We start from the raw sequence: 27,087 nt of genomic DNA, 5'->3' as shown, positions 1-27,087 counted from the left end.
GCAACTTTTGTATATATAAACACTGCCTTGTTTTAACGAATGTACTTCTGTGCTCATAAAGAGTATAGGGGAAACTTTTAAGTAAATAAATACATATATATTTTGAATATATATCTGTGTGGTATCCTTTCATTTGGTATTCAAGGAGGTTACATATGGTAAAACAGCTGGCTTCACATGCCCTCAAGAGTTTAGCCTGCAGACTGCACTGTCCACGCTACCAGTAGGATAGCTGGTCTATCAAGGTTGACTTCAACCACCACCATAGGGGGTTGTTTGGCATGGTACAAGGTGATCACTAGAATTAGTGAGCAGCATATACCAGGCCAACTTCTCACAGTCCCATTCAGGCTACTGATTTTATTTTAGAACTCTGGCGTTTAATACTTTATGTCTGTTGCAATTCATACATACTTGGACACTTGTCCAACACAACATACCACCAAGGCAATCTCTGTTTCTGAATTTTCAGTGATAATATTTGACATGTTTGTCATTTGTCGCAAGTTCTGCAACAGTTGATGTTTTGTATTGGTGACATTCATTGTGTATCAGATTAGTTACAATACAGGCTCAGACCGTTTCAAGATGTCTCCCGTATTTGCACAGTGTAATTTCAGGTTGTCCTTTGTTCATATTCACAGCCCATCAGTACTTAGTAGGACAGCAGTATGAGCACAAGTATTCACGTGATCAAGACTCTTGTAGTTGAAACGCGTTGTGAATAAACACCTCTTTTTTCCGCACCATCTGTACTGTGGAATCTTTTGGTACTGAGAGCGCACGATAATTGATATTTATGGAATATATATATATATATATATATATATATATATATATATATATATATATATTATCTACTGGTGGTCGCCAGTAGATAGTTATAGTTACAACCTAGTTTCCATAGGAAATCTCAAAATTCAATTTTGAATAACTTTGGCGCCGGTGGACGAATCCTCGCGAAATTTTCAAAACAAATGGGGTGCTCCGTTCAGCTCCTACCCCGAAAGTCTCGGGGTGTTTCGTCAAGCGGGGGCCGAGAAAAAGGGGGGTCCCAAAACGCGTTTTCCCCATGCATTTTTCCATAGGACCTAACGGCTGAACAGAATTACGTGAAATTTGGCAAAGAGGTAGCCATAAGGTCAAGGAAGTGCCTTTTGAAGGTCTCGTGTAAATCTGTTCAGTATTTCCTGAGAAAATAGCATTTAACACCATATCCATATCTATATGCGCGCACCGTGCATGCACTGTGTGCGCACCCTGCCGTGCACGAGCGCAATTCTGATTGGTTGTTAGATGTCGGTAAACATTCGAATCGTTCGAAACCAGGAAGTGTCGGCTGCCATTTTGTCTCTCGCAGTCTGAGGGGGTGAAAAACAAAGGTGGAGAACGTGAAAAGGGGGCAGGGTGGACAGTTCCTGACCCCCTAGCCTTGGTCAGGGGGTCACAGAAGGACCCCCAAGGGAGAAAAAAACAAATATTTTTTTTTTTTTAAATCGCGGGGTGCGTGCACCGTGCGTGCACGGCACGCACTGCGTACCATGGGTGCTCGGTGCGCGAAGCGCACTGAGCACCCACAGCGCGCGCACGGTGAAAAACCTGAAAAATAAAAACATTTATAAATACATAACTTAGCATTTAAAAAACCGTACAAATTCACTGAAAAAACCATAGGTTTCACACACGTTATAGTTACGAATTAGCATTTAAAAAACCTTGCAAATTCACTTTAAAAACCGTAAAAAACCAATAAAATTCCCCCGTTATAGTTAGTGCAGGCAACTATAACTCACGCGACCGCAATCCTCTACTGATGACGTCAGATATTACATCACTGATGACATATGTGTCTTTCTGAAAAATAAATATTTGTAAAATATGTATAGCTAAAGATTAATGGAAGAAGACATGGGTAAATAAGTGTCTAAATACAGTGATGTAATATCTGACGTCATCAGCAGAGGATTGCGGTCGCGTGAGTTATAGTTGCCTGCACTAACTATAAACAGGGGAATTTCATTGGTTTTTTACGAGTGAAATGTCCAGCTAACTATAACATGTGTGAAACCTATGGTTTTTTAAGTGTATATATATATATATATTCACTGAAAAAACCATAGGTTTCACACATGTTATAGTTAGCTGGACATTTTACTGATAAAAAACCAATGAAATTCCCCCGTTATAGTTACTGCAGGCAACTATAACTCACGCGACCGCAATCCTCTGCTGATGCTAATACTGTATTTAGACACTTATTTGCCCATGTCTTCTTCCATTAAATTTTAGCTTTACATATATAACAAATATTTTTTTTTCATAAAGACACATATGTCATCAGCAGAAGATTGCGGTCGCGTGAGTTATAGTTGCCTGCAGTAACTATAACGGGGGAATTTCATTGGTTTTTTATCAGTAAAATGTCCAGCTAACTATAACATGTGTGAAACCTATGGTTTTTTCAGTGAATTTGCAAGGTTTTTTAAATGCTAAGTTACTTTACGCCATTCGTGGCGTGTGCGCCCAGTTAACGCAGTTCGTTCCGTGCGCGCACGGTGCGCTTCGCGCACCGTGTGCGCCCACTTTACGCAGTTAGTGCCGTGCACGCACAGTGGTCACGCGGTGCGCTGCGCGCACCGCATGCCCACGTTAAGCGGGATGGGCCATGTACGCACGATGCGCTTCGCGCACCGTGCGCACATGGGGGACATATTTTGCGCATCTTTGTGAAATGTATTCTTTGTTGACTTCTTAAAACTCTTCTAGGCCACCATTTGCACACGGGGTGGGGAGAATGTGGATAATTTTTTTTTTTTTACAATTTTTTACCGTGCGCGTACGGTAAGCGTAATCGGCGATTTTCCGGAAAAAAAAATATTTTTTTTTTGGGCTTGGGGGTGGTTTGGGGACCCCTGTATCAATGCTGGGTGGTTAGGATCTCATGAAACTGCATCTTTACACATTTTTGGGGTTCGTTTTTGCTGCCCAACTCAGGAAGCGAGAGAGAAAATGGCGGCCGCCGCTTCCTGGTTTCGACCGATTCGAATGTTTACTAAGATCTAAGAGCCAATCAGAATCGCGCTCGCGCTCGCCACCGTACGCGTACGGTAAGCTTACGGTAAGCTTACGGTAAGCGCACCGTAAGCTGCCACAGATATATATATTGATTTAAAGGCTATTTTCTCAGAATCTACTGAACAGATTTACACCAAACCTACAAAAGGCACTTCCTTGACCTGGGGACTACCTCTCTGCCAAATTTCATTAAATTCTGTTCAGCCGTTCGGGCTGTAGCCCTGTCTAAAGGTCCTATGGAAAAATGCATGGGAAAAACGCGTTTTGGGACCCCCCTTTTATGTCAGCCCCCGCTTGACGAATCCCCCCGAGACTTTCAGGGTAGGAGCGGAGCGTAGCGCCCCACCTATTTTGAAAAATTCGCGAGGATTCGTCGACCGGCGCCAAAGTTATTCAAAATAGAATGTTGCGGATTTCCTATGGAAACGTGGTCCTAACTATAACTACCTACTGGCGACCGCCAGTAGGTAATATATATATATATATATATATATATATATATATATATATATATATATATATATATATTTTGCATATGTGTTTGTTTCTAAGGGGAAGACCTCCCCACCCCTCACTTTCTTTTTTAATTAACAATAAATTTTTTTCTTTATTGGATGGAACTCTAACCTCCTCTTTTTAATTACCGTTACTACCGTATACCCCTACCAACCCCTAAACCCTAAAAATACCCTTGCCATCCTAAACCCCTATCCACTCAAACATAACCTTACCACCCTATATTCCTGCTCAACCGCATCCAAAAACAAAAGGACCTACTTTCCATAGGAAAAGCGTATTTTGACTGGGTTATAACTTTGACGCCGTTTGACGAATCTTCACGAAATGTTCTCAAAAAAATGACCTGTTTCTAGTTGGGCATGGAAAGTTTCGGGGTGATCCCTCAAGCATGGGTAGAGAAAAAGTGGAGTAAAAAAACGGTGTTTCCCTTGTTAATTACCATAGAGATTTTAGACACGACTACAGCCCGAACTGCTGTACGTAATTTTACCAAATTTGGCAGAGAGGTAGCTCTTGGTCCAGAAAGAGCCCTTTTTGTGATTTGGTGTAAATCTGTTCAGTAGTTTTTGAGATATTTCAAGAAAAATACATTTGTATATCTAGAGGAGCAAATCCTTTGTGAAAACATTGTAGCACTTCAGGAATCCATGCGCCAAAAGCAATGTCAAGTTGGCTGGCAGCAACCTGAGTAAAAGTTGTGGCTGCCATTTTACCTATCGAGGAACGGTCATGGGCAGCACAAATTGAGCTTAAATGTTTTAGAAGGGACAGAGGTACCCTAACCCCAAGGTGCAATAGAAAAGCCTGTGAGAGACCCCTGATGTGCCAGAAAATACCCCAAGTGCGAGGATTCGAGAATCTGCAGTGACGCTAAGCATGTCCCCCATGTACCATTACAGCAGATTTGTGAGTTTTGCCAAAAAACAAATAACTTATATACTCATAAGCAAACTCGGACACTCATGCACCCACTCACAGACCCACTCAGAAACTCATGCCACCATTCATGGCCCCACTCAGAGACTGTAACACCCTCTCACAGACCCACTCAGACACTCATGCACCTAGTCAGAGATGCACCTACTAACAGACCCACTCAGACACTCATGCACCCAGTGACAGACCCACTCAGGCACTCCCACACCCACTCAAAGACCCACTCAGATACTCACTCACCCACCCACTCACAGACCCACTAAGACATTTACACACCCAGTCACACACACACACCCTTTCACAGACCCACACAGGCACTCGCACACCTTCTTATAGATCCACTCAGACACTCATGTACCTAGTCAGAGACCTACTTGACGCCCACGCACAGACCCACTCAGACATTCAAGGACCCACTCACAGACCTTCTCAGACACTCTCACACTCACTTACTAACCCACTCAGACGCTCATACACCTACTGGTAGTCTCAGACACTCACACACACTCACAGACTCACTCACACACCCACTCAGACTCCCTCAGTCACACTCACCCACTCACAGACCCACTCAGGCACTGTCACACCCCCTCACCAGCCCACTCAGACACTCGCACTTCCCAGTCACAGACCCACCCAGACACTGTTACACCCACCTTTTCCAAGTGAGAGGATTCACGAATCCACCATGACGCTTAGTGTAACCCCCATGTACCATTGCAGTGGATTCATGAATTCTGCCCAAAAACAAATGACCTATACACTCACACACTGACACACACTTGTGCAACCCACTCACAGACTCACTCAAACTCACACACCCATTCATAGACCCACTGATACACTTATGCACCTGCTTACCGAGCCACTCAGACACTCATGCACCCACTCACAGACCCACTCAGACACTAATGCACCCACTCACAGACCCACTCAGATACTCACACACCCAATCAGACATTCACACACCCAATCACACAGACACTCACTCACAGACCCACTCAGGCACCCATTCAGAGACCCACTCAGGCACTCGCTGACAGATCCACTCAGACACTCATGTACCTAGTCAGAGACCCACTCAAACATTCATGGTCCCACTCACAGGCCTTCTCACACTCACTCACTGACCCACTCCGACACTTATACACCCATTGGTAGACTCAGACCCTCTCACAGTCACTCACAGACCCACTGAGGCACTCTTACACACCCTCACAGACCCACTCACACAGTTATACATCCACTCACGCGTAACTAGAACTGCTGAATTTTAATAGTCTGAAATCTGAGCCTAACTATAAAGTCCCTGTAACCTTCTGTGTGTGTATATTCACTGAAAAAAACACACCCACTTACTTACCTTGTGTGGTACAGGCATGTGTGGTAAAGGAGGCATGAAGGTTAAATGATGTGTACTAAATGCATTGTGTGGCAAAGACTGCATAGTAAAAGCTGTGCCCAGTCATTGCACAGTATGGTATTGCCTATAGTATAGTATGTCCTTTAATTTATAGTATGGTAAGTCTGGTCATTGTATAGGATTGTATGGTATAGTATGTTATTGCCAGTCATTGTAAAGTATGGTATATTATGGCCTGTCTTTGGATAATATGGTGTGATCTGACATGTCATTATATAGTATAGTATGGCCTGTAATTGAATAGTATGGTGTGGTGTGGTATGTCCTGTCCTGGTATTGTATGGTATGTCCTGCCTTTGTATAGTATGGTATGGCCTATCATTCCATAGTATATTATGGCATTGTATGGTATAGCTTGCCATTGTATAGTAGGGTATGGTTTGGTGTGGCTTGTCATTGCATATTAAGGTATAATTTGGCCTTTGACTGTTTATTATGGTATGGTCTGTCCTTGTATAGAACGGCATAGTATGGCATTGTGTGCTACAGTATGGTATGGTATTGTATTGTATGATATGGTATGTCATCATATTGTGTGGTATGGTCTTTAGTTGTATACTATAGTATGGTCCGTCATTGTATAGCTTTATATGGTATGGCCAGTCTTTGTATACTATAGTATGGTATTGCCTGTCCTTGTATTGTATGTTATGATATGGCCTATCATTTTATGGTATGGCATTGTATGGTATGGCCTGCCATTGTATAGTATGGCACGACCTGTCTTTGTATAGTATGCAACAGTATGGTATGCATGGCATTGTATAGTACAGTATGATATTGTATGGCATGATCCTTCATTGTAAAGAATGGTATGGTGTGGCCTGTCATTGTATAGTACGGTATGGTCCGCCATTGTATAGTATGGTGTGGCTTGTCATTGTATAGCATGGTATGGCCTGTCATTCTACAGTATGATATGCCCTGTCGTATAATATGGTATGGCCTGTCATTGATTAGTATTTTATAGTATGTCCTGTCATTGTATAGCATAGTATGGTATGGCTTGCCATTGTAAAGTATGGTTTGGTGTGACTTGTCAATGTATGGTATAATATGGTAAGGAGTATCATTGTATATTATGGTATGGTTTGGTGTGACCTGTGATTGTATAGGGTGGTATGGTATGGTCTGTAATCGTAATAGTATGGTATGGTTTGGTGAGGTCTGTCGTTGTATAGTATGACCTGTCATTGCATAGTATGGTATGGCCTGTCCTTGTGTAGTATGGTCCACTCTTATGGTATAGTATGGTATGGAATGGCATTGTGTTGTACAGTATTGTATGATCTGTCGCTGTATAGCATGGTGTGACGTGGCCTGTCACTGTACAGTATTGTATGGTGTGGTGTGGCCTGTCATTACACGGTGGGGTATAATATTGCCTGTCATTGTATAGTATGATATGGTTTGTCATTATATTGTATGATATGACCTGTCTTTGTATAGCACGGTATGGTATGGACTTTCATTGTATAGCATGGCATGGTGTGGCACGGCCTGTCATTACATTGTTTGGTATGGTATGTGAATGTGTGTGTATGTGTAAGCATGCTTGTATGAGTCAAAGATCAAATGGCGTGCACTGTCACTTCCCCTACCCCAGGCATTTTAGTTAATTGACGCTCATGGGAGAGCACAACATAGTAGAATAACTTATACTCTATTTGGCTGACGACGTCAGCTTGCAAAGACTACTTCTGAGAAGAAATTGCTCACTGGTGAAATTGGCATGATTTAACATTGTGTAAACAAGCAAACTGAAACTATGGTTAGAGTTCGACTGGACCGTGATGCTACTTCAACAGGATGAGCCTGAATGTGGACAGGAAACTGCAGGCCCCTGGGTATGCTTCAACCCTCAGCAATAACTTGAACTCTTTTGACAAGCGATGCAATACATTTGCAACGTTTTAGGTTTACCCTTTCTTTGATTTTTAAACAAAGTAAACATCTGAAAGAACAGACATCTTGTAGGCCTACTGTGATAATTGACCTAGATGCAATGGCGTTCAGCAGTGTTTTCAAGAAAAATGTTTATAAACCAAAACAATACATTTCGTGCTTCCGAAAGTTTGGGATCCAGACCAGGGTAGATTTTTCTTGGCAAGTTAGTATTTTATAATATTATGCTGACTGCCCACTTTGTAAGACCAGTTTAAAACACAGTATCATTGATGCTTTCTTTTGATGCTGAAAAAGCATTTTACTGGGTCAGTTTGAGGTTTATTATTATTGACACAAGATAATTTGCAGTTCATTCTGCCACCAGTGTGACCTCATCGATCATAGTGCATATATGGATGAACGCGTGACTGTTGCCTGAATGTGTGGAAAATGACGTTGTCATATTTTTATTTTTTATTTAATGAGTTTTATATAGCGCTGGCTAGACCCGTAGGTATCAGAGTGCTTTTCATAAGGTTCAATAATGTTATAACAATGATAATAATTACACGTTACATACACATTAAAGAGCGAGAAGGGGAGACAAATAGAGCGGATGGGGGAGACGGGGAGTGAGAAGGGAGAGGAAGAGGGGGTACACGAAGTACTGACGAGTGCGCCAAACTGGCTGCTGTAAACCTAACGCTAACGCTATTTTCTTGGGTGTTCTTGGGTGTTCTGTACAATGTATAGTGCTTCGAATGACATCATAGCCACTTTACCTGATTTAAATGCTGTAAGAACCTTACAAAGCACCTGAGGCAGCACGAACAGCACTTAGATACGCACTTTGTGCAGGAGTTCTCCTGGAAAAGAGAAAGTAAATGAGTTTTCCAAAATGAATGTTACAGAAAAAACGATTCGTGTAGCTTAGATACTAGGTATATTCATTTCTGTTTCACATATTTGTGACTAATAAAGTGGAAAGTTGGCAAGTTGTTCTTTCACATAAAGTGAGACATTTCACTTGCACATAAGCAACGCGTCAGCCAACAGCTGCTTGAGGATGAAACTCTGCAGGGCAATAACCCGGAGCTGACCGGCCAGCAACAGGAAATAACAGGAAACCATGTTTACACATTTACATATTTTGGCTATGATGTATTTTGTATCATTCAGGCCGAGTGTTACTTATCTTACTAGCCCGACAGGCGATACTTGAGTGTCCAACCTCAGAACGGAGTGCACGAACAAAGCGGACAACCTATTAACGCAAGTTCAAATAAATAAGCATAAAAACATTTTCACACAAGGTGAAAAGTGCAGATTGGTGTAAGTTGAAGGCCTTCCAAGTATACAAGTGGAAGGAAAAAAGAATATTAAATCCAACAGAGAATGGCCATGAGATGACGAGACACCAGAAAACACGCATAGGTGCAATGTATAGTGGCTCCAGTAAATCTGAGATTTCACATTTATTTGACAGGAATAGCTTAACAATATACCTTTACAATTAGCATTTCATAACACAGTTTTGACACATGTAAACACTATAAATAAAAGCTGCTATTATTACTCAATTTTATGGTACTCCTTTCATAAACCAACTCAATGTTGAACGGCAAACTTAGTGGGCATTGCTGCTATGACCTGCAAACCACAACAGAGGTCAGCAGCTAGTGTTTAACTTACTGAGCCATCTTGACAGCATATGTAGTTGTTTCTATTCGGCATACATAAATATAGGATGGCCACTGCGCCGGGTTTCCCCATCTGTCCTAGAAAATTTCAGTAAGTTCTACTAAGTTACTACGTCTATGTTTGTGGAATGCCAGGAGTTTTGGTTTACACTCTAAATAGATAGTGCACACCAACCAGTAGTATGGCATTGCAGCACTTTTGGTAGCCCTAGGATAAATTTGCAAATGGGTCAGCGGTTTCGATCGCAGACCACAGTCGGAATAGATAAGGGAGTGGTGTTTGTAAACTGAAGGAATGTGCCTTTGCTAGGAGAATGTGTCAGACTTACGCTTTCATTACAAGTCTCATTCTGGCTGTAAACTCTCATTTTCAGCTGAATTGGAATTACAAGTTTTGTAGTTTGGCTGAAAACGGTGAGCAATTTGAGGAAAATATGCAGAAACTGGGACAATAATACAGATTTCTCATGTTATTCCCCATTCTTTAAGGGCCTATCATGGTTTAGCTCATACTCTACTGATATTAACACTATCCCTGATATTGATAATACCAAGTCGGGTATTAAGAGCTGGAACTATGGGCCAACTCATAATGAGGGAATAAGTGGGCTAAGGGATGAAGAGAGTCTACATGACTTTACTAAAATTGTTTACATATCTTCTTGTTTAGTATGCAGGATGTCCATTGCAAAACCAGTGAGTACATGGGGCTAGGTAGTTACTGGGGGTATACACTATTGTGTGAGCTGCAACCACTTGAGCAGACTGAAAAACAGAGGTGCCATCACCTCCCATCTAAGCCCCAAAAATAGTTAAATAACTCAAAAGAATGAGAGAAGGTAGGTTGCAAAATAAGCTGGCTTCTGTCATCTAAGGCACAAGGCAAGCATTACAAACCAAACAGAACACTGGGCCCAGGCTTGAAGCACGTATCATACTACCTTACCATAAGAAATGCTTAGCAGGAACAAGTACATGCCGCCAAGCTTTGGAACTCACTACCATCCAATATTAGAGGCACCCTGAAGCATACTGACTTTCGAAGGCAGTTGAAAACATGGCTATTTCCTAGATACCTGCATCATCTACATAACCCGCAACAGAGCCAAGAAAACAGTTGCACCCTCACCTCACATCCCATGAAATGGAAACTACTAAACCATGAACCTGCTTTAGATATGCAGATAAACTAAGACGGGCTGACCTATGGTTCACCGTGACATTTTATAGTTATGTACTTGCATACATAACAGTTATGGCCTACAATAATAATAAGACCATAATATGCAGCGGTCAGCAAAAAATTGTATCTTATACCTAGGCTATTCTGTTTTAGGTTTAAACCTATATTAACTGATAAAACCCCACTTAAAGGGAAATAGCCCTCACCAGTGAAAAATATAAACACTGATAAATACCTGCACGACCACAAACTAAATGTCATTCAAAGAAAGGAAAAGGAGAGCGTGTCATTTTTATTTCTTCCGAAAGGGGCCGATACAATGTAACTTTGTTATACAAGGTAGCAACAGGAAAGTCTAGGCTAACATTATTCTGCTTGAGTTTTGTTGTTTAGGGATGTCACAAAAATATTGTTTCTTCTTCCTTTTTTCAGTTTTGTGGTCTCTGGTCCAAAGATGCAAAGACTGGAGTGATATTGTTTCTATTTGCAGTGATTCAGCTAGGTTTATGAAAAAGTTGTGTTTTGACCTGTCAAAATCGATACCTGAGCTGAAGTGCTTCACTGAAAGAGATCTATGTCATTAGCTAGATGGTATGCTGAAAGCATCTTTACAATCTTCAGAGTTAATGAAAAATGCTATTGACGTTGTAGTCTATTCTGGTGCACTGTATTATTATGCGCGGGAACTAAAACCAAATATTTCTCATTTTGTGCTTTGTGTGGCATCAAAGAGTCATCCCAACTGTGTGAGTTAGCCGGTGGTTCTCAGTCTTAGAGGCTGTAAATGCTATATTATCGATGTGTCGACTGTTTACAAACCTTTTGCTTGGTGATGATGCCAAAGGCAAGACATTTGAGGTTCTTCAGTCGCATATTGATAGAGATGTGAAAAAAAGGACACTCCACTACATTTTTAGATTTTTACAGCAAAACAGGACTGCTGTAGTGGACCTAATCAAAAAACTAGAGTCTGAAAACACCCTTGTCTACCAAGTGTTCGGCGTAATTGGTGGAGATGTGAAACATCTCCTTGAAAGTAGGCTGGTCGACAAGTTTGGTGACTTTGGCACTATAACATCTTCCATGTTAGAATGCTTGCCAGTTGGTAGGCAAAGAAATGTTGAGGAGCAATTCCGGAAATGTTATTTTCCAAAGCATGAGAAATGGCTTGCAAGGATGCATGGAAATGTTCCTTCACCAACCATGGCATTTAAAGTCAATGAAGCCTTACTGTGGCACAAATTCTAGATCCCTTCCGTAAAGAGGAATTTTCTCGGACTTTGAAAAGTACTGCTTAATTTTTGACCACTTCAATAACTCAGACGTCATATACGCCCAGTTCAACACATATGCAGCAGAACCTGTCCCAGAGAATTGCAATCTTGAGGTGCACCAGTATTGGCATGGAAAGCTATGTCAGTGGTCAGATTTAGGAAATTGTGCGCGGGCTGTTTTGGCGTTGCCCGTCTCAAGTGCCAATTTTGAGAGGGCCTTTACACAGATAAAAGTTTACATGGGAAGGAAAGAGTGAGCACGCATGACAAAAGACTCACTTACGAAGTATTGTATGGTGTACTACATTAAGTTTAATTTGATAAAATGTGTTTGGACCTCATATACACTGTACATACACTTTATATATACACCATGCACTATCAGTGTAGAAAACAAACAGTAATAAAAGCAAAACTTTCCATAAACACCAGAAAACCACAGTTTCTGTAATTTTTAATGGCGCGAAAATGTGTAACCACTAATAACCACTGTTTTTTTAAGTTATTGAAATCACTGGAAAACACTAAGAACCCTCCACTAGAATTTACCAAAAATAGAAACTTAAAAAAGGAAACCCTACTTATACCTCTTAAATTCACATAACGCATATCTCCTATGAGGGTTGTCCATCACCAGCACTGTACAGTCAAAAAAACAAACATCACCAAATGAACTATCATACATTGCTGCACAATGCAGAGGGCTTCAATACAGTCCACCACTGCAGGTCCCACATATCTATACAATCTGATCACTACTTTAAATTTCACAAATTCTCTCGGGTATGGGATGATAATAAAAAGCCACACCCAACAGATCTCTTCACTTCCCTCTTCCTCCAAACATGCCCTCTCAAGACCACAGCAAATCACAAAATCTCAGATGGAACATCACAGTGCAGTTACCACCTAAGCAAATATGCCATAAGAAGTACAGTAAAGGGACCTGCAAAGCTGTTCAAAGCTACCAGCTTACTGAAAACCATAAAACTGCGTGTCTGTCTCTCACACTTCATCATCATCCATTGCGCTGCGTCTCATAGCATGATAGCTGCTCCTTGGTGGTAATCACGCAGGGCGTGTAAACACTTGCCCATAGGATAAAAACAGAGGAGTAGTAAACGCTATATAAAGGCTGCAATACAATACAACAGAAGTCGTTAACAAAATGAGATGGGATGCAAAAAAAGCAAACACTAAAGATTTAGCAAAAACAAAGTTGGGTACATCCAAAGTGACATTTTATTTATGTCTCACCCATACATGGACATTCTTGGTGCTTCTCAATACTTTAAAATGTGCTGCAGCGCCAGAAAGAGAGAGAGCACTACCAAACATTTTTCCACAGAGCAGTCTCGGAGAGAGCAAAAGGAGCAGGACGAAACTGAGAGGTACCAAATAGTGCATTTTAAAAAACACATTCTCCCAAGTAATTTGATGAGAAAGGGATTGCTCTAGCAGTGTTCCGAAAACAGGATCTGGACATGTCCCTAAATTGTTATTAATTAAATAATAGAGCCACCATGCGCATTTGAAAAGCACATCTGGCCAGTTCAGTGTCTATACAAGATAGACTTCAGCTACATTATATAAACAATTTTCACTAGAGCTGAAGTGAGCTTTTGAATAGTATGATTTATTGATGCATATTTAGTCATTATACAAACGAGCCATGGGAAGTTGTGATGTGCAGAAGAACAAAGTGACCTTCATTAATCAAGCACTGGCAAAAGCAGCAGGTCTGGCTTGCATTTTAAATCCCAACTAAAATATTAACAAGGCCTACTGCTGAGAAATACAAAGCACAGAAATGCTTTCTGTATACAATGCATTTACAAGATAAAGAACTTAGTATATAATGATTCAGAGTTATTTTGAGATGTAAAATAGCCCCTTGTGCATTGCAATATACACTTTGCACTGTAGGATGAATGCTACACCAAACAGCCAAAATGATGACGTAAGAAAGAAACACTCCTGAGGGTTGAGCCAAAGCCTACTCTATGTATATTTTAAAGAATTGTTAACAGTACGTTTGCAGACAGCTGCACTGTAATGCCAGCCTAAAGAGGCTGCATACTGTTCTGAGCATTCAGCAGCAGCGGGCATTTATCCTGCCAGATGTATTATACCTCAGCTGGAATAACACTACCTGGTATATCAAGCATGAGGAAAGTACTGCATATGATACAGTACTGTAGCAGGATAAATGGCTCCAATATGAATTATTCATTGAGAATATTATGCCAGATTGAACTAAAGGTGAAATGTAAGATCCCCTCTTTTACATTTAAAAAAAATTGAAGGCAGTGAGCACACTCTTGCATTTTTTTATTATATATAGCGCAAACTAGACCCGAATATATTGGGTATCAGAGCGCTTTACATAGCACCAGTTTCGTTACAAGAGGACACATTAATTTTTGTTAGGCACGGGGAGATTAAGTGATTTGCCCAGAATCACAGGATGTTGAGCGTCGTTGCCGAGACTCGAACCCGGTTCCCCAGCTTCGACGTCGACCATTCTAGCAGAAAGGCTAAATTCTCTCCCCCATGCATAGTATAACATCCAATCTATTCTGCTGCTGCAACATATAACTAGTCATAAATCAATCAAATACATAGTTTTCCTTTATAAAAACCTATTTCTAATTATTTTATTGCATTCTAATTAGGACATTACTAGTCACTTGTTATAAGAAAATAATGTAGCTGCCGACCTGCAAGAACCGATTACAGTTTAGGTGTGATATAACACCATCTATCACAGCCATCAGACAGCGTGAAAGACAGGGCACTGAAGTGAAAATTATATGCTGTTTAAAGAAGGAAAACTAACTAGCTTTTCAGCTCTTCTGATCTGTTTCCCTAAAATAATAAGTCAATAGCAACAAGCACTGGCAAAGGCAATAAGGTCCCCTCTTACTAATGTGAGTGCCATGCTACTGGCTTTGCCAGTTCTTGTTTGCAAGCATTAAAAAAAATATAAATAAAATGAAAAGAAATTTCAAAATACTGAAAAATAGGCTGGTACAAAGCCCATTGTATGTTTTTGGTATGGTATGGTATTCTAAAAGCAGCCTATAGACGAGACCTAAAAAGGAGATGTTTATGTAAGCATACTTATTTTTTGCACCTGCGGTTCATTTACTGGAAAGCCGGTCTCTCTGCATATTACCACATAGACTGAATCAAAGTCCCTTCTGAAAGTGACCTACATTAAAATGCATGTAATATGTTTTTGCAACAAATTTCTGGATGCAACTGGTGTGTTCAATATCACCCTGCAAAGGTGTGATCACGTATTATAGACTACAATACCCTCCGCCTAATGTTATAAAGCTATTCCAAGTCACCCAGAGTTACATCACCTTATAAGGCCTTCTTAACTGAACTCCTCAGTCACTAATAATACCTTTATAATGTAAGAAGGAACCTACCTTATCCCATATTTTAATGAAAGGTGTTTGAGACAAGACACAGTTATACTTCGAAGACCATCAAATTTAGAGAAACAATATTTTTCATGTTTGCAAAGTTCACCACGAAAGTCAGCACTTCAGTTCTCTTTTGTGGGTGTCAAAGTTCTAACCTGTAAGGGTGGTCTGGAGTGTCCGATCCATTGAATTTCAATGCAGTTCCAAAAAACATTGTGAATAGGTCAGTGGTAACAAGGGAACCCAACTGTTGCTTGGGACCTTGGGTAAGCTTTTGCGTAAAGAACAGTGGACCCAATATCATAGATATTACAATCAATGTACAAATACATCAAATGTTCAATTTACTCAATGGTATGAAAAATATTAAAAACAATGGGACGGTGCAGTGGGTGTGTGGTGAGAAACGTGCTCGGTGCTCTCATACATGTAATGCACATGTGTGACAATATGTGATCAAGAGTGTGTATCAAGTAAAAACATCATGGTCCATTTTTGTACAAATTGGGTCCATAGAACTAGTCGATGTTTCAATCCTTTAGACAGATAGAAGGATCATCATTAGGGCTCTACGAATATATGAGCCGGAGAAAAAGAGGGTGAGCACTAAACAAACATTGCTGAAGGCACCAAAGTGCTCAAATCAGCTACACCTCTGCAGGGATTGTATAGACTCCCAAAGTAATCAAAAATTGGCAGTGTAGTTTGGATGGGGTCCAGGGGATTGGGAATGGGAGCGGGGCAGAGTGGGCCTATTCTCAAATGTAAAAGGGCCTGCAGAGGAGTACTGCAAGATCTTCATAGACAGCAGAAATTAATGCTTGAAAAAAGAGCTGAGTGAAGTTGGCTGGGTATGCTCCAAAAGATGGCTGCTCCTCCTGGGTTAAACCAGAAAGATCTCACGGTACTCCTCAGTGACCTTGGTATTAGTCCTGTTGTGTCTGTGAGATTTATTTTGAACCTCATAAGGGTGTGAAAGCCCATATTTTGCTTATTCTGGGAATCTGAACTATCTGTTGCATTCAGTTCAGTTCAAAAGCTTTATTCGGTATGTAAAAATACAACCATATAAGCAGAACAACACAATAAAATACTTAGCAACCAAAAGTATCTTGTACACTGAACATGACAAAAGACAATATGTAAAAGCATTGTTAAAGTGCATAGTGCTTCCTTGAGTAGTTCAGAATTAATCCACATTATATTTTTAACAAAGTGCACGTTCCATATAAAGTGTCTAATATGTGCAGATGTACAAAAGGTGCTAAGTATAGAACAAAACCAGAAATACATTATTCATCCAGAATTCACTCACACTACAAAGTGCATATAAAAGTCTGAGCGCTACCTAAATATGCAAAGTACATAACAAAATATAACTAATCAACACAGACTATGGACTTCCTTATATTCATGCATTTTAGCACATAGGATGCCACAAAAAAACAGGTATCAGGACTTTCCAGAGTTGTTAAGAACTTCATTGCTGATTTAGTAGAACGTATCTTATATTTTAAAAGGATAGGTTTAAGATAAAATTTCCTAAAATGACAATAAAGTTTACAAAACAATAAAAAGTGACAGCAGCTTTGTTTTGAAATGTTATCACAAGGACACGGCATACTAGATTTGATCTTCATATCAGGGAATGAGACTAAATGATGCACAATCCCTAGCCTTAGGCGGGTTAGGACAAATCTGTGGGAGTTATGAGTCACAATCGCAAGATATGTCTGGAAACCTCTCCTTAAATTCAGATCAAGGTAAGAAGCAACAGTTATTAAATTACTGGACTGATTCTCTCTAGCCGCATTCTTATGTGCTAGAAACCTCAATTTTATATCTTTCTTTGGTATCAGTGCAGCTGCTTCAGGGTTCAGACGAATATTACAATCAAACAGAAAATTAAACCAGTGGTAAATATAGCTCAACCATGGTATACGAGACAAGTTATCAAGGTTCAAACAATCCTTAATGATTGTTTGTGTAAATACTGTCTCAGTTTTGGACCAGATGGAGCCCCAAAGTAACAAAGGGCGTAGTGCAGCTAGGTCCATGATAAAATCGATACCAGCTTCCATATGAGTTAAAATGTTGGGAACTGAGGAGGGGGCACATAACAGTTTCTTCAAAAACTTATTTTCATCATTCTGTAAGCTATTAACAGGATGGTGTCCCCATACTCCAGCCCCATATAAAGCGGATGAAATACACCTAGCTTTGCAAATAGCCAACATATCTTCCGTTCTCCTTTGCCCTAATTTGGCCGCAAATCTAAAAATACTACTGGTATTTCTATTCATCTTTAACCTCACATTCTCATCCTCGTTAGTCCATTTCCCATCCCTAGAAAATGTTATCCCCAAATAACAGAAACTGTTGACCGCTTGTATCTTAACTTTATCAATAAAGAAGGAAGAGTTAGATTTCGTCCTCTTTCCACAGGTCATAACAAAGGTCTTAGTCTTATTGATTATCAGTTTCCTATCTTTGGTAAATAACACAAATCTATCTATTAGGCTTTGTAGGCCATTCTGTGTTCGTGATAAAAGAACCGCATCATCTGCGTATAGTAAAATAGGAGTAACGCTTCCATCAATCACAGGGGCGTCTGAGGGCAATTTACTTAAAATCGAATCAATTTCATTTATAAATAGTGAAAATAAAAACGGAGCCAAGACGCACCCCTGGCGAATTCCTCTTACAACTTTAAAAAAGGGCGTGCATTCTCCCATAGGACCATAACGTACTTTGCATGAAAGTCCGGAGTATAACCGGGCCAGAAAGTATACACACTCTTTGGGGGCACCCAGATCTAACAGGGTGTCCCATAAAATATTGTGATCTACAAGATCAAAGGCGCTGCTTAGGTCTGCGAAACAGAGGAACAGATTACCATCCTTAGCAACAGTATATTTATGTATAAGGAGGTATAAATTGACGCACTGCTCCAACGTCCCCAGACCTTTCCTGAATCTGTATTGTGCCTTTGAAATTATCGAATTGTCCTTAGCCCAAGTCTCAAGTCTATTTAAAATTATTCTGCTCATAATGTTTATAGATGCGTCTAATAGGGAAATGGGACGGTAATTACTTGCCTCAGACCTGGAGCCCTTCTTAAAAAGGGGAATGATTATAGACTGGCCCCAGGAAATTGGCATCTGTCCCTCCACTGCTGCGTTAAATAACCTGGTCAGAATGGGGGCCCACAGATGTAACTCGGATTTATATAAATCCAGCGGGACCCCATCCGGGCCAGGCGCCTTACCACCTTTGCTGTTACTTAGACCCTCATAGACCTCGTCCAGGCCAATAGCCAGGGGCAATCTTGGCCAGGTAAACTCATTATCCTGATGGGAATCTAAAATTAACCTATCCGGGTTAAAAATATTATAAAAAGTGATGCATCCACGATTTACAATCAACGTGAGAAGTTATTTCAGGCACTGTATCATTTTTTAAAAAAGGGCTGTTTATAGTATGCCAATATAGTTTACTATCATTTATTTCGGCCGCAAAGCTGAGATTGTTCCAGGCCTCCTCTTGGAGAGCTTTTTTCCTCTTAATAAGTGATGTTTTATAAACAACACGACAATTTTTAATTATTGTACAGTTTCGGGGTTTGGAGCTCAACGCTTGTTTTAAAGCATGGAGAGCCTGAGTACAGCTTGTGTCAAACCAACCAGTGTTGATTTCTTTTTTCCCCTTGTATGGTTTTGTAAGTAGATTGTCAATTGTTTCATTAATTGTACATAGGTGGTCAAGCACAACATGCGGGTGTACCTTATCGCCAATACAATAATTTATTTCCATGTTGCATTTTCTTAAAACCTCCTCCAACAATTCATGAGGGACAACCTTTGTCCATTTAATCCTAAACCCATTAGGTCTTACTGCCTCAATATTATTAATACAATTATTGGCATCAATATTTTTGTGACCCCAACTATGCAGTGATAACGAGATACTGTTATGATCACTTAATGTTTGCTCATTAACACACAAGTCGGAGTATGCACAATCGTTAGACAGTAAAATGTGGTCAATATATGAGTTAGCTCCTCTTCCAGTAAAAGTTGGACAGTTTTCATTAGTACTGTTTTTCGTGCAGCTTAACATATCTAGGTCAAGCTTAGCTAGCATCATATTTAAGGCGGTACCATACGCACAATGTGGGAAGTGTAAACAATCGTTTTCCTCCGTATTACCGCATTCCCTTCTTAATCCACATAAGTTACTCGTGGCAAAAGGACAAGGACTTATATTGAAGTCACCCACCCAAAGGACGATTGACTGATGGCCTGAGACTGCCTGTGTCCTCACAATTTCTTTTTCTAGCTGAATCAGAATTTTACCTCTGTCAGCAGTGAATACATTATTATAAAAATTTATCAGCAACAAATCTTTCCCTTTATCAAACTCTAGACGTAATACCTGAGAATGGACATCCACTGAAACACAACTTTTAATTTTGCAGGAGTTTAATTTAGTTGATACTAAAAGCAAGAGACCACCTTTGGCTCTTCCAGCGATCGAACTCACTGCATTCAGACTGTGTGCTGAGTATCCCTCAATAAAAATAGGTTCCTCGCACCAAGTTTCCTGAAGACATATTATGTCATACCCTATGTTAATAAAATCCCTCCAGAAAGGGGTATCTAATTTCCATTTCAAACCTGCAATATTCCACGTAACAACGCGGTAACCTGTATTAGAATCACAATTTGCCCCTATACAATCGTTTACTCGTTCTACATTTAAAAGGGAGTCTGCGATGGAGGGCAAGGTTATAGTCTTGGTCCGTTTAATTCCTGTGCTCACCATAACAGCATCCACTTTATTAGATTTAAGTAAAGAGGGTGAAAGGACAGTCGCTACTATATTAGACAGGTCACAGATAGCTTGTTTATTGTTCGACTTCCTGGTATTATCAAGCAGTCAGTCGTTTTCCTCCAATGAGGACAGGGCAGAATATCGGTTAAAAAGGGGGAGGGTATAATCCCTCTGCCTACTAGATGGCTCATTTCCATGTATATCCCCTCCATTACAATATATCGGGGCTCTCGGTGGCAAGTTAGGAGGGTACCCAGCCCCCCCCCCCCCTAGTTAAACCAGATTCATAGTGCTCATCCTGTTGGGGCCGTGGTAGTTGCGAGCAATTCAAATAACTATAAAAATAACCCAGAGGTCTAGCAGAGACTGAATTAACTTGGTTGGGTAAGGAGGCGGCTCTTAGGAGGACGGTTGCCACGTGCTGTGGGTATTTAAAATTAACTATGATACAGTCCCCTCTAGTAGTTTTCCTGCCTTCCCCTATCCAGCCAACTCTGCGGGTAGACAAAATATCGTTAGAAAATGCCAGCGGAAAACCACAGTTTTTGTTGAGCCAGGCAAGTGACTTATTTTTTAAAGAGTCGTGAGTTTCCTGCCTGGAATTAAGCATACTAGAGTCAACCTCAGGAACATTAATCAATACCACAGCGTAAGGTGCACACTGTGGTGGGAGGTTAACAATATGGTTTCTCTTATGATTAGAAAGCCCAGCATCTCCCTCAGCTACAGGCTTCTGAACATTCTGTGGGCGTGTACAAGCAGAGAATGATTTGCCTGATGAAGTGGCTAGAGAAGAAGAAGGGAGTACTGGTATCGCAGTGGATGACGCATTTACAGGCCGACTTAACTGGCTACTATCCCCCGGAGTCATAGAAGCTCCCTTACTGTAAATACCAGACGAAAACAACGTGGGTCCTAAGGCACCATCTGTTGGATTATGAAACATAGAGGCCGGAACGGCCGGTTTGGGGGTTATCAAAAGGGAAAGTCGATTTTCATAAGAATCCAAGAGACCCTTTAAACTGTCTACTTCTGCAGAGACTGAATTTAACTTCGCCAGCAAGGGGCTAATTAAAGCCTCCAGTTTGGACTCAATGATTGAAACCAAATGTCCTATTGAGGCTGTATGAAGGAAGACCCCCTCAGCTTTATCATTAGTCCCCAATATTTCTTTTAAAGAATCTGATGTGACCCCCTTACCTGATTGAGATGTACCCTGCTTTTTAGGCTTGTGAGACACCACCCTCTTCACTGGCGCTTTCCTACACGCCCGCACTTTCCTCTGCATAGGAGAAGAAGTTGGGGTGGTTTTTGAACAGGATGCTATGATCTGTGAGGGGGAGGGGGGGGATGAATCATTTAGGAAAATAGGTTCATCAATGCTTTCAACATTAACCACATCAAGGGGTACATCGACAGTCAAGTCTGCAGTATCAGTGTCAGTATTAGCCCTACAACTTTCCAAAAAAGATGTTTCTGTATTAGGTGCTGATGTGTCCACTGGGGATACTTCAAGGCTCGATCTTCCCAATGAGAGTCTCCTATCTTTGTTGATCTTATTTACTACTTTTACCAGGTAGTTATCCATAGTCCTCTTTTCTCCTGTGCCAGATTGATTAGACGACTTAGACTTCGACAGCATGATGACAAATACAATAGCCTGAGTGACAGGTGTATACGTGGAACAGATCACTTACAAATCCGATGTAGATCGAAAATCCGTGGCCCTGCCCTGCCTCCTCCTGCCCCGGACGGCCACAGACGGCCCGCCCTCTGCCCGGGCTCAGCCCGGCATCGCCCGCGCGCGTCCCGCGACGCGGAGGCAGCGTCACTCTTTTAAGCGCCTCGTGGCGCGAACGGGACGTCCGCGGGTCCGGTGGCGCTTGGGATGCTGGGGGATGTAGTCTCCGGCTCTGTCCCCACTCTGCGGCCGCTGATGTAAATGGCAGCGGCGGGGGACTGCAGGACAGCAAGTAGTTGGCGCTGGCGAGGTAGGACACCAGCTGGACACTCCACGTTTGGTCAAGTTAGTCTGAGGGACCCGCTCCACCGAGGCAGCGTCACTCTTTTAAGCGCCTCGTGGCGCGAACGGGACGTCCGCGGGTCCGGTGGCGCTTGGGATGCTGGGGGATGTAGTCTCCGGCTCTGTCCCCACTCTGCGGCCGCTGATGTAAATGGCGGCGGCGGGGGACTGCAGGACAGCAAGTAGTTGGCGCTGGCGAGGTAGGACACCAGCTGGACACTCCACGTTTGGTCAAGTTAGTCTGAGGGACCCGCTCCACCGAGGCAGCGTCACTCTTTTAAGCGCCTCGTGGCGCGAACGGTACGTCCGCGGGTCCGGTGGCGCTTGGGATGCTGGGGGATGTAGTCTCCGGCTCTGTCCCCACTCTGCGGCCGCTGATGTAAATGGCGGCGGCGGGGGACTGCAGGTCAGCAAGTAGTTGGCGCTGGCGAGGTAGGACACCAGCTGGACACTCCACGTTTGGTCAAGTTAGTCTGAGGGACCCGCTCCACCGAGGCAGCGTCACTCTTTTAAGCGCCTCGTGGCGCGAACGGGACGTCCGCGGGTCCGGTGGCGCTTGGGATGCTGGGGGATGTTGTCTCCGCCTCTGTCCCCACTCTGCGGCCGCTGATGTAAATGGCGGCGGCGGGGGACTGCAGGACAGCAAGTAGTTGGCGCTGGCGAGGTAGGACACCAGCTGGACACTCCACGTTTGGTCAAGTTAGTCTGAGGGACCATCTTGCATTCATCTTGTATCCACCTTGCATTACTGAACTCTCAAAACTCAGATTTGCTCATTTATTTTCAAGTGCCTGGCATCAATAAAAGAAAATAAGGTCTATTTTGATCCAGCCTGTTTTAAGACTTGTGTAGCCATCAGCAAAGGTGGTGTCAGGCATCTTTGTCAAAGTGGCTATTTTAAATCTTTTCTGGAGAAGATGTCTTCTGGATAATGATGGTGTGACTCCTTCTACGTGTTCCTTTATTTATTGTTCCAAGATCTCCTAATGTATTTGTCACAGGAGCCATAATTATGGTTGCATTGGGTGGATTGGCTGAAATATCTTGAGGTGAGGTGAATAACATGCTGCTTTCTTCCCGTTTCTATGTGTTATTGGTTGCACTGTATTGTATTGAATCATTTATAAGGCACTTACTACATTTGTGTGGGGCACTAAAGTGCTTCCCTACATGGACAGCAAGCTACACTACATAGGATGTGTGGTTAGAAGGGTGTTTTTTTATCCTGAATTGGAAGTGTTTCCATTTCCTGCATGAGGACTACTGGGGTGCAGGTATAGTGTTATGGAACGCAGCTCAATCAAGCTAGCTTGGCTGATGAGGGGTGAATACCCCGAAACCGGCCCCAGGATGCTTGTTTCTGGTCCAGGGAGAACCTAGCTTGGATGTTCGGGCTGGACTGTTCCCATGGGGAGAAGGGTCAAGACTGATTTGCAAATGGCTGGGTTTTAACTGGAATGGCATGAGGAGCAAAAAAACAATGGATTTAGGCTCGGATCTCTGTACTGGGGTGAATGTTTGAGATTGTTCATCATTCTGTCCATCAACTGTTGTTTTTGCATATGGATATGTAAGCGCAGTAAGCAATAGTTGGCTGCTGATAGCTGAGTGTTATGGCTTTAGTAATAGTCTGGGCCAGAACAGTTACAAATGAATTTGCATTACTAAAGTTAATCCAGGCTAAACATAGTTCAAGCCCTTTGTAGCTTACCTGGATATAGAAAGTAGTGTGTCAGTTGGGTTGTTCCATGTCTGTGACTTATAAAATGTACATTTAACTTGAAGATGCAATTATCTTTCTAGGTTCAATACTAGGATTGCGGGATCATGTAGTTATCTTGGAAATAACCATGTTTTCAACTGTGTTCTGAAGTGTATATGTTTCTGGATGCTTTGAATCTAGGCTGATAGCAAGCTCCAGAGCTTGGTGGCTTCTACTGAGAGCAGTGCCTCTTACAGATTTCTATTGTTAAGGCACGATGATGATTTGTGATGCAAGCCTGGAGCGCATAGTCCTGTTTGGTTGGTATTGATTGAATTTAATTTGGAGGTATAGTGGTCCTTTTCTTTGGGAGGCCCTGTGGACAATGCAGAGTGCCTTGAACATTGCCCTTCTATTGGCATAGCTAGAGCTAGCCAGTGGCGTGATTGCATGGCTGCAGCTATGTGTTCTCTTGGGTGAAGGTGGAGAAAGAGTCTTGAGGCAGAATTTTGGATTATTTGTATTTTGCATATTATGAACCACAGTGCCCCGAGGTATAGGCTTTTAGCATAGTAAGGCTTGAGATGGTGACTTGTAGTCTTAGTTGGTATCCAAGACATGGGAAGTTGTGACGCAGTGTTTTGATTTTGTACAAGGCACACTTTGTGGCATTGTTGACATGAGGTATCAAGGATAGGTTTGAATCCATGATTTCCTATAGGTTTCTGATTTCTCTTGAGGTTATTGGAGGTGCCTCAAGTTCCTTGGTCCAGATGACAGTAGGTTGGCGTTTTTCACATTTGTCCACAGGTCATGATTTCCATCTTTGCAGTAGTTGCTCTTCATCCATGTGTCATCAAGCAGTTATCAAGTATCAAGTTGTAGAGGTCTTCTGAGCCATCCATTCTTAGAATTATTTAAATGTAATCGGCATAGTTGTAACATGTGCGGTCGAATGATTTAATCAGGTTTGGGACGGGCTTTAGGTAGAAGTTGAATAATTGAAGAGATATGATGGACTTCTGAGGATGCCCCAGTGTTGGGTCCGAGGAAGGGATGTGAAAGGTGGTAGGTAGACTACACTTTGTTTAGTCTCTGAGGTAAGCAGCAATCCATTGTAGAGCATGTTCATGTATTTGGAATAAGTATTTGTAGTAGTGTGTTGTGGTACACAGTGTCAAATGCAGCTGATAAATCCAGAAGAAATAGGGAGGCCACTCATTTGTTATGCACTGTGAAACTGAGGTCATCCCAAATGGATATGATGGCCGACTCTGTGCCTCGGCCTGGTTTGAAGCGTGACTGTTGATGTGGCATTGAGTAATTTTCTGCTGTAAATTTTGAGTTATCTTTCAAATATTTTTCCTAAGAGTAGTCCATCTGATATTGCTGTGTAGTTGAATGGGTCATGTTTTTTGTTTTTGATGATTAATCTAATGTAGGAGGTTTTAAACTTGGTGGAAACTAACCTAGTTCAAGAGACTTGTTAAATAAGCATGGAGCTATCTCCCCTGCTCAGGTTGTGCGAAGGATCTCCATAAAGGTTTTTGAAGGTGCCACATCTGAAGGTTATCCTGATGGTCTGCTAGCTGAGATACTGTCAAGAAAAACGTTTTCTAAGAGGCAATTGAAAATATGTTGTGGTGAAAGATTGCTTTAGTATCTTTCTATGTTGGTAGAGCCATGGTGCTGTCTGTGTTTTCATTAAGGGAATTTTCTATCGTTCTAATTTTTTGAATCACTTTAGTTGAGATTTTATCGTGAACGTCTTGCAATTGTGATGTTTCTGTGTTTTGGCACTCAGGACTGTCGAATTCTCCTAAAACCTGGTGGCTTGCCTTAGAAGGGCAGTATGTTCAATTAGGCTGTAGAGTAGAATTGTATTTTTGTGGCTCAGACGGTTCTTCTGTAGGCTGTTTTACAGTGGCATAGAGAGGTTTCATCTTTTGGTGTGTTTCATTATGGATTGCAATGTATGGTTATCCCCAATGATGGTACTTCATTTTCCGCTTCAATAGTTGAAAGAAAGTGCTGAGATTAAGAATAATTTCAAATCAGATTTAAAAAATAGTCAGATTTATGCTGGGTTTACCTTAAATAGTCCCAGCAAGGACAATCGAGTACGGTATAATGTGGTAAACATGTGGTGGTCATTAGCATCAGCCACTACAAAAAGCAGTAGGGTGAGTGGCCTTTTTATGAATTTAAGGGTTTGGACATTCAGAAGTAGGGAGGCTGAAACCAAGTATCTGTTTGAATGATGAGACATGTTTATCTGGTATATATGCAAGAAAACCTGATGTTCGGTGTCCTCATTCAAGATAATTGCCTTTAAATCCCATGAGACAATAAGCAGGATTTATCCTCGAGATATCATTTTTGTTCTGCTGTAACTGTTGTTGGTTTAATGTTCCACTGTGATTGGCCCTTCGCTGTGTTTCACCTTGAAGGAAGCCCCCTAGGCAGTGCCACATTGAAAGCTGGGCTTTGGGTTGACATCCACCGAGGATAAAAACTGTAAAAAAAGGCCTGTCTTCCTCTCATTGATCAACTACAGTCCAGGCTGGCTGGTGAGGTTCCCCATGAGTATTAAAGCTTATTCAGGAATTGTGTAGGACTGCATCTGGTTTCACAGCTCTCCCAGGGGCAGGTAAACACGTTTGCTCTCATTTTGTGAGCTGAGGGGTAACAGGAGGCTCATCCTCTCTTTCCAAGGCACAGGCATCAGACATGGTTATGGGGAAATGAACTCAAAATGTAAAAACCCAGAATTATGCCATGCTAAGCGAAGAGCACTGATCTTCCAGAGAAGACTGGATAAAATCTTTAGTTTCTGATTTCTGATTCACCACAACTGCTGTGGAATGCACTAATGTGTAGATGTAAACCATAAATGTCAAAGACTACCCTTTAGCACTACTCTGACACTCTGCTGTATAGGCCAGCATCTTTGAGCACACTGATTGGATTAGAGTAAGATACACATTTCTTGAGTACACAAGGATAAATCATATGCTCATAAATTAAACTTGTATTTTCTTTTGTGAATTGGGCACATTTTTCTTATGTGTGCCTTACTGTTTTAAAGAAGACGC

General features: G+C 41.6%; 1 protein-coding gene across 1 annotated transcript in view; it reads right to left on the bottom strand.

Moving 5' to 3' along the window:
* SLC44A3 (solute carrier family 44 member 3) overlaps positions 1-27,087 on the bottom strand; it is a 459,235-nt gene that overhangs the window by 27,504 nt on the left and 404,644 nt on the right. Inside the window, exon 12 of the mRNA XM_085601492.1 lies at positions 8,623-8,706. Within this exon, the coding sequence (XP_085457618.1) occupies positions 8,623-8,706 (84 nt within the window). The remainder of the gene's footprint in view (positions 1-8,622; positions 8,707-27,087) is intronic.

Source organism: Triturus cristatus, chromosome 4_2 (genome assembly GCF_964204655.1).
Source record: "Triturus cristatus chromosome 4_2, aTriCri1.1, whole genome shotgun sequence".
Lineage (NCBI taxonomy): Eukaryota > Metazoa > Chordata > Amphibia > Caudata > Salamandridae > Triturus > Triturus cristatus.
This window is presented reverse-complemented; position numbering and strand designations above follow the sequence as displayed.